Source organism: Tiliqua scincoides, chromosome 1 (genome assembly GCF_035046505.1).
Source record: "Tiliqua scincoides isolate rTilSci1 chromosome 1, rTilSci1.hap2, whole genome shotgun sequence".
NCBI lineage: Eukaryota > Metazoa > Chordata > Lepidosauria > Squamata > Scincidae > Tiliqua > Tiliqua scincoides.
Window position 1 is genome coordinate 214,989,684 of NC_089821.1, and position 12,254 is coordinate 215,001,937.

At 41.9% G+C, this 12,254-nt stretch overlaps 1 protein-coding gene across 1 annotated transcript; it reads left to right on the forward strand.

Moving 5' to 3' along the window:
- Positions 1-294: 294 nt before the first annotated feature.
- On the forward strand, positions 295-11,661 carry IYD (iodotyrosine deiodinase). Its single transcript, XM_066611294.1, has 5 exons — positions 295-501; positions 5,566-5,760; positions 6,035-6,194; positions 8,449-8,605; positions 9,568-11,661. Exons 1-5 carry the CDS (start codon positions 312-314, stop codon positions 9,748-9,750), a joined length of 885 nt encoding a protein of 294 aa, XP_066467391.1. The 5' UTR covers positions 295-311; the 3' UTR covers positions 9,751-11,661.
- Positions 11,662-12,254: the final 593 nt, after the last annotated feature.

Sequence of the window (12,254 nt, forward strand, 5' to 3'; positions counted from 1 at the left end):
AGCACCAGTAGCTTACTGAACACTCTAACACTGAGTCAGTCTTTACAAAAGTACTAAAACAACATCATGGATAAAAGAAACAGTTCAAGCATTTGGAAGGACTCCAGAAATTGCTGGAGGTTGAAGAGTAAATGATCTGTGTAAACAGCAATGACAGGTTCTTGGCTTCAAGAAGTGAACTGAACATTGCTCTCGCTCTCTCGCTCTCTCTCTCGTTCCACCCCTTCTATGCTTATCAGTCTCCATATAGTGCAAAGGGAAGCCCTTCTGTGTGACTGCAGGCAGTGAAATTCTGCACCAGCTGAAGCCTCATGGCTATGGTTTTTTCCTCCCTAACTCCAGTCTTCATTGCAATAATCTGTGTCCTGATTGGACTACTGCTGAAGAGCAGCAAGAGAAACACCAAGCAAGAGGAGAGCAAAACCCACAAGAAAGCAGCATCTCGCCCTTGGGTGGATGAAGACTTAAAAGACAGCACGGAGCTCCATGTAGAGGAAGACGGTAGGGAAAAAACATAGTACAACATTCATATGCAATCATTGAAACCTGCAATTGGTGATTCACAGTTTGGGGGCCACTTGTGGCTCAAACATCTGTCTTGCAGCACAAGCCTATTACATGTTTACTCAGAAGTAAGTCCCACTATGCACTATTGATACACTATTGAGCATCAATGGGTCTTACTCACAGGTAAGTGTGTATAGGATTGCAGCCTTGGGGGTAGTTTACAAAATGAGTAAGTGTAGGGCCAAATGTAAGGGCAGGCAACCTTGCTTTTTTGGTTGGAAAATTTGGGCCTCAGAGCACGTTTGATTGGGGGGCTGAATTTATATTCATTGTGTTTTACAACTTGCGTTTTGCATTTCATAACAAGTTGCAATGTGCACTTGTATTAGTTGGAGAGGAACATTAGAGTTCTATTAGGTATTGTTTTGGCTCTCCTTAACCACCACTTTGGTGCCTTCAAACTGCAGCATCTCTATCCCTCTCTGAAACCAGCTCTATTGTGCTTGTGCAAAAGCACGATGCAGCTATCCTTTAGCAAGGACATCCTGAAGTCCAATTTGCAGACCATGCATGCACATTGTCTTCTATGAAAATGATAAATCCTGCCTAAGTTGTGCATCAGAATTGTGAAAGGGTGCATGTGCAATCACCTCCCCTGTGATTGTGTACATGTTCCACCCTGTTTCTAAGTGGTTGCTGGGTAGGCTGAGGTGCCCCAGGAGTCTCTCTTTGAGAGACTAGAACTGTGGCAGTGAGAGCCCAACTTCCTCTGTAACTGACTGGCCCTGGGCCTTTTAGGTAGGCCCCAGAATGCCTTGCAGCATAACACCACATGGGAGCTCTGCACGCTGTTGCCTCCCTAGCCTTGGACCTCACTGCACATCACTGAAGGAGAGGCAATTGTGATTATATTAGCTGAGGGACAGCAGGAGCTAGTAGTGTAAGCATCATTTACACTACAAAATGTCACTGATTCAATTACCACATTAGAGAAATCTGCAGTGGTCTGCAAATCGATTCCATATCTCAGTACAGCTTCTGAGCATGTCTGTCCTTAAATGAATGAGGGTCTGTCTTTCCAGTTTGTTTTTTGAAGGTTCTTTATTTTTCAAATTATTAGTGTTGTAATGGCTGCCATGTGGCTGATTTTAAATACACTTTAAGTAGTAAAAGTGGATAGCCTTATCCTTTTAAAAACACATTTGAAAATAGGAAATGTGGCTGGAACTCAGGAAGAGGACTCAGTTTCCAGTGTATCATATATTCAATGTACTTTTACATCTGCCTTTTTTTTTTAACATTGCATTCTATGGATTGAAGCAATCAAAATTAAAATGTTTGCTACATTTCCCACTTCAGATCCTAGCCTTCTAGGAGTCTGAACCCACTTCAGACTCCTAGCCTTCAGAAGGGCAAAAGCAAGTAGTGGGGAAAACTCCAATTAGATATCTTATAGCACAATCCTAGGCATGTCTACTCAGAAGTAAGTCCCACTGAGTTCAATGGCACTGATTCCCAGGTAAGGGTACACAGGATTGTAGCCCTAGGCAATCAACAATCACCATACCTGTGGTCCTTCAGGCACTTTCTTTTGCTCTTATCAAGGCTAATTTCTCCTGGTATCTGCAATTAAAGTCCAGGATCTCTGCCAGTCAATTGCCTTTTATCTCTGAGGAAATTAAAACTGCTAAGCTAAGACTTGTTGTGAGGAAATGCTCCCCCCACACACAAGTGCAATTCCAGCTTCTCAAAATAAGATAGTCAGTTCTTCTGTAAGTGATGTTTTGTAGCATAAGGGATGATGTACAGTATACAACTCATCTGCTTGTAGCAGCTGCTTCTTTCCTGTGCCCACAAGACCTGCCTGCTCATGGCATGCAAGTTGTCTGACTTCTTTGCAACATTTTTCTGAATTATTCTTAACAGTATTTATATACCGCTGTTCAACAAAAAGGTCCACAAAGCAGTTTACAGACAAAATCAAATAATGGCTCCCTGCCCCACAATCTAAAAAGATGCAGGAAAACACCAGCAAACAACCAGCAGAAAAGACCCAGTGCTGGGGTGAAGGAGGACAGTTACTCTCCCACTGACTGCTAAATGTAAGAGGAACAACACTAGAAAAAGTGCCTCTTGCCCAGTTAGCAGGGGTTGGGACAAGAAGGGGAGTACACGTACACAGTGGTGTGGCTATGGGGGGACAGGGGTGGTAAGTACTCTAGGTGCTGCAATGCACAGTGTAAGCCACCTCTCCCACTTGCTGTCAGCCATTCTGGGCAGTGCTCCTGGGCATTTCCATTGCTGCCTGGAATGGCCCAGATGCCAGGTTGGAGGGGCCACTTGCATGGCACATTGCGGGGCCTACAGTACTTGCTGTGCTGTCCCCCTGTAGCTATGCCACTGCACGTACATCAGACACTTAGAAATCTCTTTGACCCATTGGTCCGTTTCTTCTTGTGCTGTGAACTGCCTCGATGCATTTACTAGGGTCATCTAACAGGGTTGGACTGTGGAGCGGAAAAAAGTTGAGAATGCCATAAAGCAGTTTTTGTTATTTTGTCTGCAACTAAAGGAGACATTCCTTAGCGCCACCAGAAAATCAGTAGTTGCTAAGCGGAATACACTGTTTTCGTGTCATGGGTGTCACTGCAACAGATAAATTTTGTTCTCCTATTTCAGTTCCATTTACATGTTTTCCTTGTTAATGTTATCTTGGGTTCAAACTGGACCTGCAGGCAAGTAGGTGTGGTCTGCTCCAGAAGCACCTCTCTTTCTCCAAAAATGGTTGCAGAAGGGGGATCCTGGTTGGAACCATGACACATGTGGAGGGGGAGGTAAACTCCCCTCTGAAAATTGCCTCCCTAAAAAAGTGATTTCTTCAAATAAGGATTACTTTGGTAGGAGACGGGGTTTCCAGGGCACGAGGTTTCCCTGCAGTGGTGGGCTTTTGCCTTCCCTGCAACAGTTTCTGGGATGAAAGCATATCTAAACTGCCCAGACTAAATGAACTTGGAATGTATAATGAACCAGTTATAAATAGGTAACCTATTAATTACTCATTTTGAACTTTGATCGTTCACTTATTTTGTGAGGGATGAAACTGAATCAAATGGACCCTTTTTAGTTTACGTTTTCATTGGTCTGAAAATGAACAAATGCTTCTAACCCTGGTTTAAAACTGAACCGTGTGTTTAAACACACTTAATGGGAAAGCTTCTTTTGGATTGTGGCCACTTTCACCTATATTGCCAAACAGAAAATAAAAAATCTGCTATCTCTATATTTCCTCATTGTGTCAAAATACGTCAAACAAGAGCTGCACTTTAGAATAGTTCATGCCTGCTACTGTGTTTAATTTTGCACCACTCCTTTTCAAAATGCACTTTCAATTTTTTTAATAGTTTACGCATTAATGAAGATATACATTAATGAAGAACCTGAAGTATTGATGAAAATAATAATATCACTAACTAATATTTTACTGGTTTTGTGATAACACTGGAAACTGTGTTTACCAAGCAGAGCAACGTTCATCGATTTTAGAAGGAGCCAAGGTCACAGTTTTAAAGCTTCTACACAATTGACTTAGAGCCCAATCCTATTCCATTTTTCAGTGCTGGTGCAGCTGTGCCAATGGGCCATGCGCTGCATCTTGTGGTGGAGGAGCAGTCACAGAGGCCTTCTCAAGGTATGGGAACATTTGTTCCCTTGCCTCGGGGCTGCATTGTGGCTGCACTGGAGCTGGAAAGTTGAATAGGATTGGGCCTTTACTCAGAAAACAGAACAACATATTAAATGTATTTTCTTCCTTGAACTGGGATGCTTGTTAATAATCACAATCTACAAGCAACTGGTTCTCACACATATTCACACTTAACTTTTCTGTAACAACACCAGGTACTATGCCCTATCCAACTGGTATTCCGCAGACAAAACAACATGTTATACAAAAGATGAGATTTCAGCTAAACATTATGGGCTCCCCCCTGCACCCCCACTACATATAGTTAAACTTAGCCCATGTCCTGGCATCTTTGTGCTATGCATTTTGGTTCCTCCGTTTGGCTCCGTGTAGTATTAGTTGCCACTAGTAACAACAGCAAAATACACCATGATGCTGTCAGGACACAGGTAGAGAAGTTGTGGGAAATTTTAAGTGCAGGAGTTCATTGGGACAGTCCCCCACTGCACCACAGGTCATGCTCCCATTGAGACTACGGCATAAAAAAATTCAATTTTAAATTTCTTCATTAGAGTGTTCTCCTGACGCTTATTTCTACTTTAAAACTTCTTATACTGTACTTCATTTCCATGGAGTCTTATGCACTAGCCTAGGTATTAACAAATGTCCCTAGGCAGAATATTCAGTTTGCCTCCTGCTGAACCTGAGGTACAGTCTCTCCAGAAGCAGGCATCACTGAGTTCAATAGGATTTACATGGAAATAAGTATTGAGGATTGCAGGCGTAGGAATTTAGCTCATTTCATCTCAAACTTGGAGTTGTTCGCAAAAGATTAAAAACAAAAGTAATTGAAATATGGAGTTTTGATTATGGAACTTGAAGTATAGAATTTGAAAATTCCCAAATAAAGATAAAAGATATATTAGAGTGTAAGCCTATGTATGCTTATTGAGAAGTAAGCCTCACCATTTTTGATAGGACATACTCTCAGGTAAATATGCATAGAACTGTAGCCTGAATGTAATATGAGCTACATACTGTCCGTTAGTTAGGCCTTGGGAAAGATGATGGCCTAGGTTAGCAGTTGCCAAAGCTCTACCTGGACTTTGGGACTGCAGTAAGGCTTTGGTATTGTTTCCAGGCATGATCCTGGGGACTGTGTCACTGCTATCCCCCACCCTGCCCCACCCCTTAAGGGGACAGGTTTGAGTGCTTCCCTGGCTGGTGGTTTGTGACTCTTGCAGTCCCTAGGCAATGTCCCTAGGCAGAATTCTCAGTTTGCCTCCTGTTGAGCCTGAAGCTTTGTCTTGAAAAAAGTTTCAAACTCAACCTCTTAACCCAAGTGTGTGAATTTCCTCCTCTGCTTGTTCCCTCAGATGATGGCGGTGAATGGCAAGGCTTAGAGGACAACATTGTTCACATCCCTTTCTCAATGGAGCATTATTCCGAAGAAGACATGGTCAAGAGATCAAAGGATTTCTATGAGCTTCTCAATAAGAGACGGTCGGTCAGGTTCATAAGCGATGAGCCTGTTCCAAGAGAGGTGATTGACAATGTGATTAAAACAGCAGGTACTGCACTGTGTGAATGTCTTTCAAGTTTAGCATCTTGTTAGCTTTAACTGCAAATCTATTCCATAAATAGACGCAAAATAAAATTAAATGTTTGCAACACAGAATACTTTGCTAGTGAAGAACAAGAGCAGTGAAAACATTGTGGCAAATCAAGTATTTATTTCAATATCCCTCAATATTTAACTTTTTAATTCTCATTAATTTAATTTCTCATTTTTTCTTCATCCCTTTGTATTTCTTTAATCTCAATGGTTCTGTTATTTGTTTAAAGGAACAGCTCCTAGTGGGGCACACACTGAGCCTTGGACCTTTGTAGTAGTAGAAGATGCAGAAATCAAACATCAGATCCGGGAGATTATTGAAGAGGAGGAAGAAATAAATTACGAAAAAAGAATGGGAGACAGATGGGTGAATGACTTGAAAAGACTGAGGTATCTGCACTTCCAACTGCCCAAATTTGCACTGCTTAAGGAGGGTTTTTGTAAGCCGTTTTGGTAGATCCAGGGTCAAAATCTGTTCACAGTGGTAGTGTCAGGAATCAGTCAGCTTGAGTACTAGCTGAAGATCCACATCCATCAGAGAGCCCACCAGACCGTCAGGCGTGATGACAATGGTAGTACCCAATGTGGTGTCAATGGGTGGGTAGGGGCCCCGGGGGGGGGAAGCATACAGGGCAACCTGGTGCAGACACTGTTTGATGTCTCTCTTCGGAAGAAAATACATCTTGATTAGGCTACAGATTATATTTGAGAACTTGAGGCTATATAGAAGAATGGGCATGTATCTGCAGATTGAGGAGTCCTGTGGAAATGAATCTTTCAAGTGCATAAAGATTAATCTATGTACAGTAAAACCACCATATCTGCAGATTTGGTTTCCACAGCTTCAGTTCTCCATGGTTTACTGTGATTCATCCATTTCAAAGTAACATACCATTCAGAGTAACATGATGAAACCTTTCTGCCCCATCACGCTCATGACTCATCTCTGCTTGTCTTCTTTACCCACGCTGTCCCACTTTACTTACATCTAGTTAGCCTCTAGCACTCTTGTTGCCTTGTTGTATTATCAAGTGTTATTGTGACTGTACCTTTATCACAGATATGTATGTAAATGAAAATGATTTGTATATAGGGTTCGCTACTCTCTGTGGTTTCAGGTATTCGCAGTAGTTCTTGGAATGTATAACCCAGTGACAGGAGGACTACTGTATTTTGAAGTTTAGGAATTCTGTATTAATTACATAACAACCAACTGCTTTTCTGGCCTGTGCATTTAAAACTGGTTTTTAAATATAAAGCGAGCTGCCTTTAGGGCCTCTTTGAAGGTGAAAAGACAATATGCAAATACTCATATGGTCTATGTCCAGGGTGTCCAAACTTTTTGGCAGGAAGGCCACATCATCTCTCTGACACTTTGTTGGGGGCCAGGAAAAAAAAAGAATTAATTTACATTTAAAATTTGCATAAATTTAAATAAATTTACATAAATGAATATATTGAAGATGGAACTTCTATGAATGAAAGAAGGTCTTGCAATAGCACAAGGCCTATAAAAGGCTTTGCATAAAGCAAGGTTGGCCTTTTCTTCACTGCCACTGCTGCATCACAGACATGAAACAGCAAGCAGTGGAGGGAGTCCTTATCCCACAGCTCACACAAGAGGTCAAACAGTTGCCCTCACGCTGAGAGCAGTTGCGATGGACCAGTGCGGGCTCCAGCAAGTCTCCAGAGGGTCAGAGGCTCATTGGAGACTGGGAGCTCCCTGAGGGGTTCCCAAGGGCCCCAAGTGGTCCCTGGGCCAGAGTTTGGGCACCCCTGATCTATGTCAATGAAAAAAGCATCCCATGTTAATAATCAAACTCCTATTTCTAAATTATGAAGAGCTATTATTTACCTCAAGTTTTTTCATAGCAGAAAACAAAATTTCACATATATTTTAATAGGATCCATATTTAAATAGTACAGGATCACACCACAAAATGACAACAGTATACCAGTGTGTTATTTGGTCTACATTCAAATCTTTGGACTTTTTTTAAAGTTAAGGCTGGAAGGTTCCAGATTAGGTCAGGCACCACTGAGAAGAGCTTTGAGATACTCATTATCTCATGAGTATGTCTGATACTCATACATCAACAGCAACTCACCTACTTAACTGTTTTATTATCAGTTTCACAAGTTATCCAGGGTTTGCTTTCTGGAGCTGAAACAAAAGGCCAAGGAAGGCCAAAGAAGCAAATGAAAGGCCAAGGCCAACATGCAACAAATGGGAAAGGGAACAATGTCTGGTGATGATATCCAGTTTGGGGGTCATTTTAGAGACCTTGCCAACCCATCTCCATAGATTTCTTCACCATAGCTTTACTGAAAATGTTTGTATGCACCAGGTATTCCTAAGGCAGTTGACAACTGCAAAAGCAACAGAAGCAAAATATTACCTGTGTGTGGTCCATTCTAAGACTCTGACCACACATTTAGCAGGACAGGTTTCTCTCTAGAAAAATGGTACACACAATTGCCTGGCAACTGTTAATAGAATTTTTTGTTTTGCTGGGAAACAAAAATTTGTTTCCCATTATTTCCACACAGATCGTTGTTGTTCCTTCAGGGTTTGTGAAGCCCGTGCAAATATTTTACATGAGGCTGTAAGTTAAATAACTTTTTTTAAAAAATCTTTTTCTAGGACAAACTGGATCAAAGAATACTTGGATACAGCTCCCTATCTGATCCTGATTTTCAAGCAGGTGCATGGAATGCTTCCAGATGGTAAAAAGAAAACCCACTACTACAATGAGATCAGTGTTTCCATTGCCTGTGGCATTCTTCTTGCTGCACTGCAGGTATGCTAGCAATTCGGGTAAGAGAAGGACCGGGGTGGAACATAGACAATATCCAACAGTAAGCAAGACAGTAGCCTCTAGGTAACTAGCACAAACTCCCACCTTGCTGTAACTTGTATTCTATGCCTTACTGCTGGAGAGAGTGGAGAAAAGGGGGGAAAGGGTTTTCCTATATGCTTAAGTACAGCAGTACAAAGAAACCCAAGTAGGAGGAACCTATGAACCAAACTACATATAACACATCATTAGAACTGACATGTTCAACTTTTCAAGGATCCCCAAGAGCAATCTGGACAAAGATGTGGGACAAGGAGAGCTTAAATTCTCCCCCACCCATTGAACATAAGAACAGCCCCACTGGATCAGGCCATAGGCCCATCTAGTCCAGCTTCCTGTATCTCACAGCGGCCCACCAAACGCCCCAGAGAGCACACCAGATAACAAGAGACTTGCATCCTGGTGCCCTCCCTTGCATCTGGCATTCTGACATAGCCCATTTCTAAAATCAGGAGGTTGCACATACACCTCATGGCTTGTAACCCGTAATGGATTTTTCCTCCAGAAACTTGTCCAATCCCCTTTTAAAGGCGCCCAGGCCAGATGCCATCACCACATCCTGTGGCAAGGAGTTTCACAGACCAACCACATGCTGAGTAAAGAAATATTTTCTTTTGTCTGTCCTAACTCACCCAACACTCAATTTTAGTGGATGTCCCCTGGTTCTGGTGTTATGTGAGAGTGTAAAGAACATCTCTCTATTCACTTTATCCTTCCTGTGCATAATTTTGTATGTCTCAAAGCCTTGATAGTCTCTCCTTGGCTATCATTTGAAAGCTCTCATTGATGCTAGAGACTTGAAAGAAGTAGGCACCTAGGAAATGTACAGACAGCAGGTAAAGTGGATGGAGAATGTGTTTCCTACAGGGTTTCTGCCCATTACTCTTTTTCTCTTTTTACTTTAGAATGTGGGTCTGGTGACCGTTACCACCACACCACTGAACTGTGGCCCACGCCTTCGGGTATTGCTCCAGCGCCCAGTGAATGAAAAGCTACTCTTGTTGTTGCCTGTTGGGTACCCCAGTAAGACTGCGACTGTGCCTGACTTGACACGAAAGCCATTAGAGGACATTATGGTGACGATATGAGCACAGTGCAGTTGGGGAGAGACCCCTGAAAAAAATGTTTGCTGTTTTGAGAGTAACTTGAGGGTGGGATGTTCATTTTTCTTGGCTGTACATTGAGTTAATTCAGAAATGAAGCAGCCGCCTTCACACAGATATAGTCCAGCTCGTGCACTCCTGCAATCACATGGAGGATGACTTCCACAATCTCATGGTGACATGTCACTAGGTACATGCTGTTGCGTATCTGGCTGTGCTACAGGTGCACAAGAGGCCAAGGATATCCACTTAGGGGAAGCTGCACCATATATGAATTGACACCAAATCTGTACATCACTCTCTTTGTTCCCTCTCACTCAGCCACATTTCATGTATGTTTGTTTACATCCAGACCCCTTCAAAGCAATAATAACTTTGGAGTATTGGAGAGCGAACAATAAATGCACTCACTAAAAACAATAAGAAATCAGAATAAGTAAAGAGAGGAGTAGTTAGTTACTGGTGAGTCCTATTGATTGTTCCAAAGGGTAAACATGCAAAGGCATTTATATGACCTTCATCACTTCAGTTGTCATTCTCACTGGTCTGAATCACATAATACCTTTTCTTGATACTGGTTATTTTGATTTGTATAGCATATGTGAGTGCATGTTCTGGTGGAAATGACGGATGTTTGAATAGTACAGCCATTGCTTCAGTGGTGTTCCCTCTGAATATCAATCAGCCTCAAGCATTATATTGCTTGATAAATCACCTTCTCTGCCTTGCGCTCTGAAGAGGATGAATGTATTTACAGAGCCAGTTTTAGGTGCCATTGCTTAATCTGGAAGTATGTGAAAGGTTAATAGGGAAGGAGGTTTCTGAGCACATGTCTTTCCCTCCACACTGAATAACCCCCAAACGTATCAATAGTACATGTGAAATAAGTGAGATCTGAAATCAGAGGGCCAAAGGTTCAGAAAGAATTGAGTCTTAGCACCAAACTTTTTAGAAGTAACCACTGAACATATTTTGTACAAGTCTCCACTTCCCTGAACAGTAGAAAGATTCAGGGGCACCACAACAGAGATCCTTTTTCTTCCATGGAAGAAGTACTGGAGCCTTTTAGTCATTTTTGTAACCAGGTGTATTTAAATATATACAAGTTGAGTATTGGAGAGCAAACAAGCACCCAGACACCAAGAATTTATTTGGAAACACGTTCCACTTAATCCATTTGATTTGTATCGCATTAAACATTGGACTGTAGCTATAGTTACTTTGTGTTAATTTTCGCTTACTATGAATTAATAGAACTTTAGAGATTACTGTGAAAGTCTGTGTGGAAAAATAGGAAATGTGCTAGTGGGCTTAGTTGCAGCAAAAGTGAAGTGGCTTTCAAGATTCTGAGGAAAGAATATAATTCAATGTGTTGTGATCAATCTGGGAGACAATGGCCCCAGTTGAGTGAAATTTAGTTGGCCTTGAATGGAGATGTACACATCAGAAGAATCCATCAAGTTCAGTGAGGAATAGAAACAGCTGTTGGGGCACGTCTCCAGTGCTGAACCGGGAAAATTATTTTTATGGGAGACAGCTTGAAAAGCACCCATTCAAATGCAGGTACTGCATTTGGAATTGGAGTGGAATTGTAAATATTGGCAAAGACTAAGGTGAGAAAATGCTTGTTAAGAATGAAATGTAGGCATGTGCTGCTTAAAACTGTCCATGTTCAGCCACTTATAAAATTGTTTCTCCTTTAAAGAAGAAATAAAGTATAAAGATGAGAAATGTTGCTGTTGTACATTCCCCTGAAGGCACAGCTTGGATAAATAATTTGTTCTGTTTGCAAGTGGCTTACATGTAGTCATAAAGGCTTGCCATTTCTTTAATTGGCATAACTGTGTCATTCGAATTGACATTGGCTCATGGCCTGTTCAAGGTTTGTTCCATTAAACATATACCATGATTCTGAGTAAAGTGTATTATAAGAAGTTTCTTAAATATAGAAGTTGAACATATTGTGTGTGTTTAAAAAACACACACACACACATGAGTCATTCCATAGTTGTTACACTTGTGCTCTTGTGATGTGTGTGCTGTGCTGTAAGCCCCATTCATATACAAGCAACATTTTGCTCCAAGAACCAAGGGCTCCACAATCTCCACAGACTCAATGAGAAGAGTTCCCTGTAGAAATATGTGTCAGCAGAGAAAATGAAGGTGTTCTGGGCTAGAAATCAACCACCAGATATCAGTTTATGGAAATGGGTGCTGGCAGCATCACCGTGTCATCATCACACCCTGCCTGATGTCCAGAACTGAGATCTGCTGCCTGCCAGTCTCCTCCCAGCAATTCTCTGCATCCTCAAATGCTGCCGTAAGTGCAGGATGCAGAGTCATCTCCCATAGTAGTCATGGCTTAAACCAGGATCGTCTGCAGTGATGGTCTATAGATAGATGATTGGGAGCCAAGGGGGATGCACCACCATTGCGTTGAAGCAGGATGGTGGGAAGCAGCCCACCAGCAGCTTCTTCCTCACCAATAT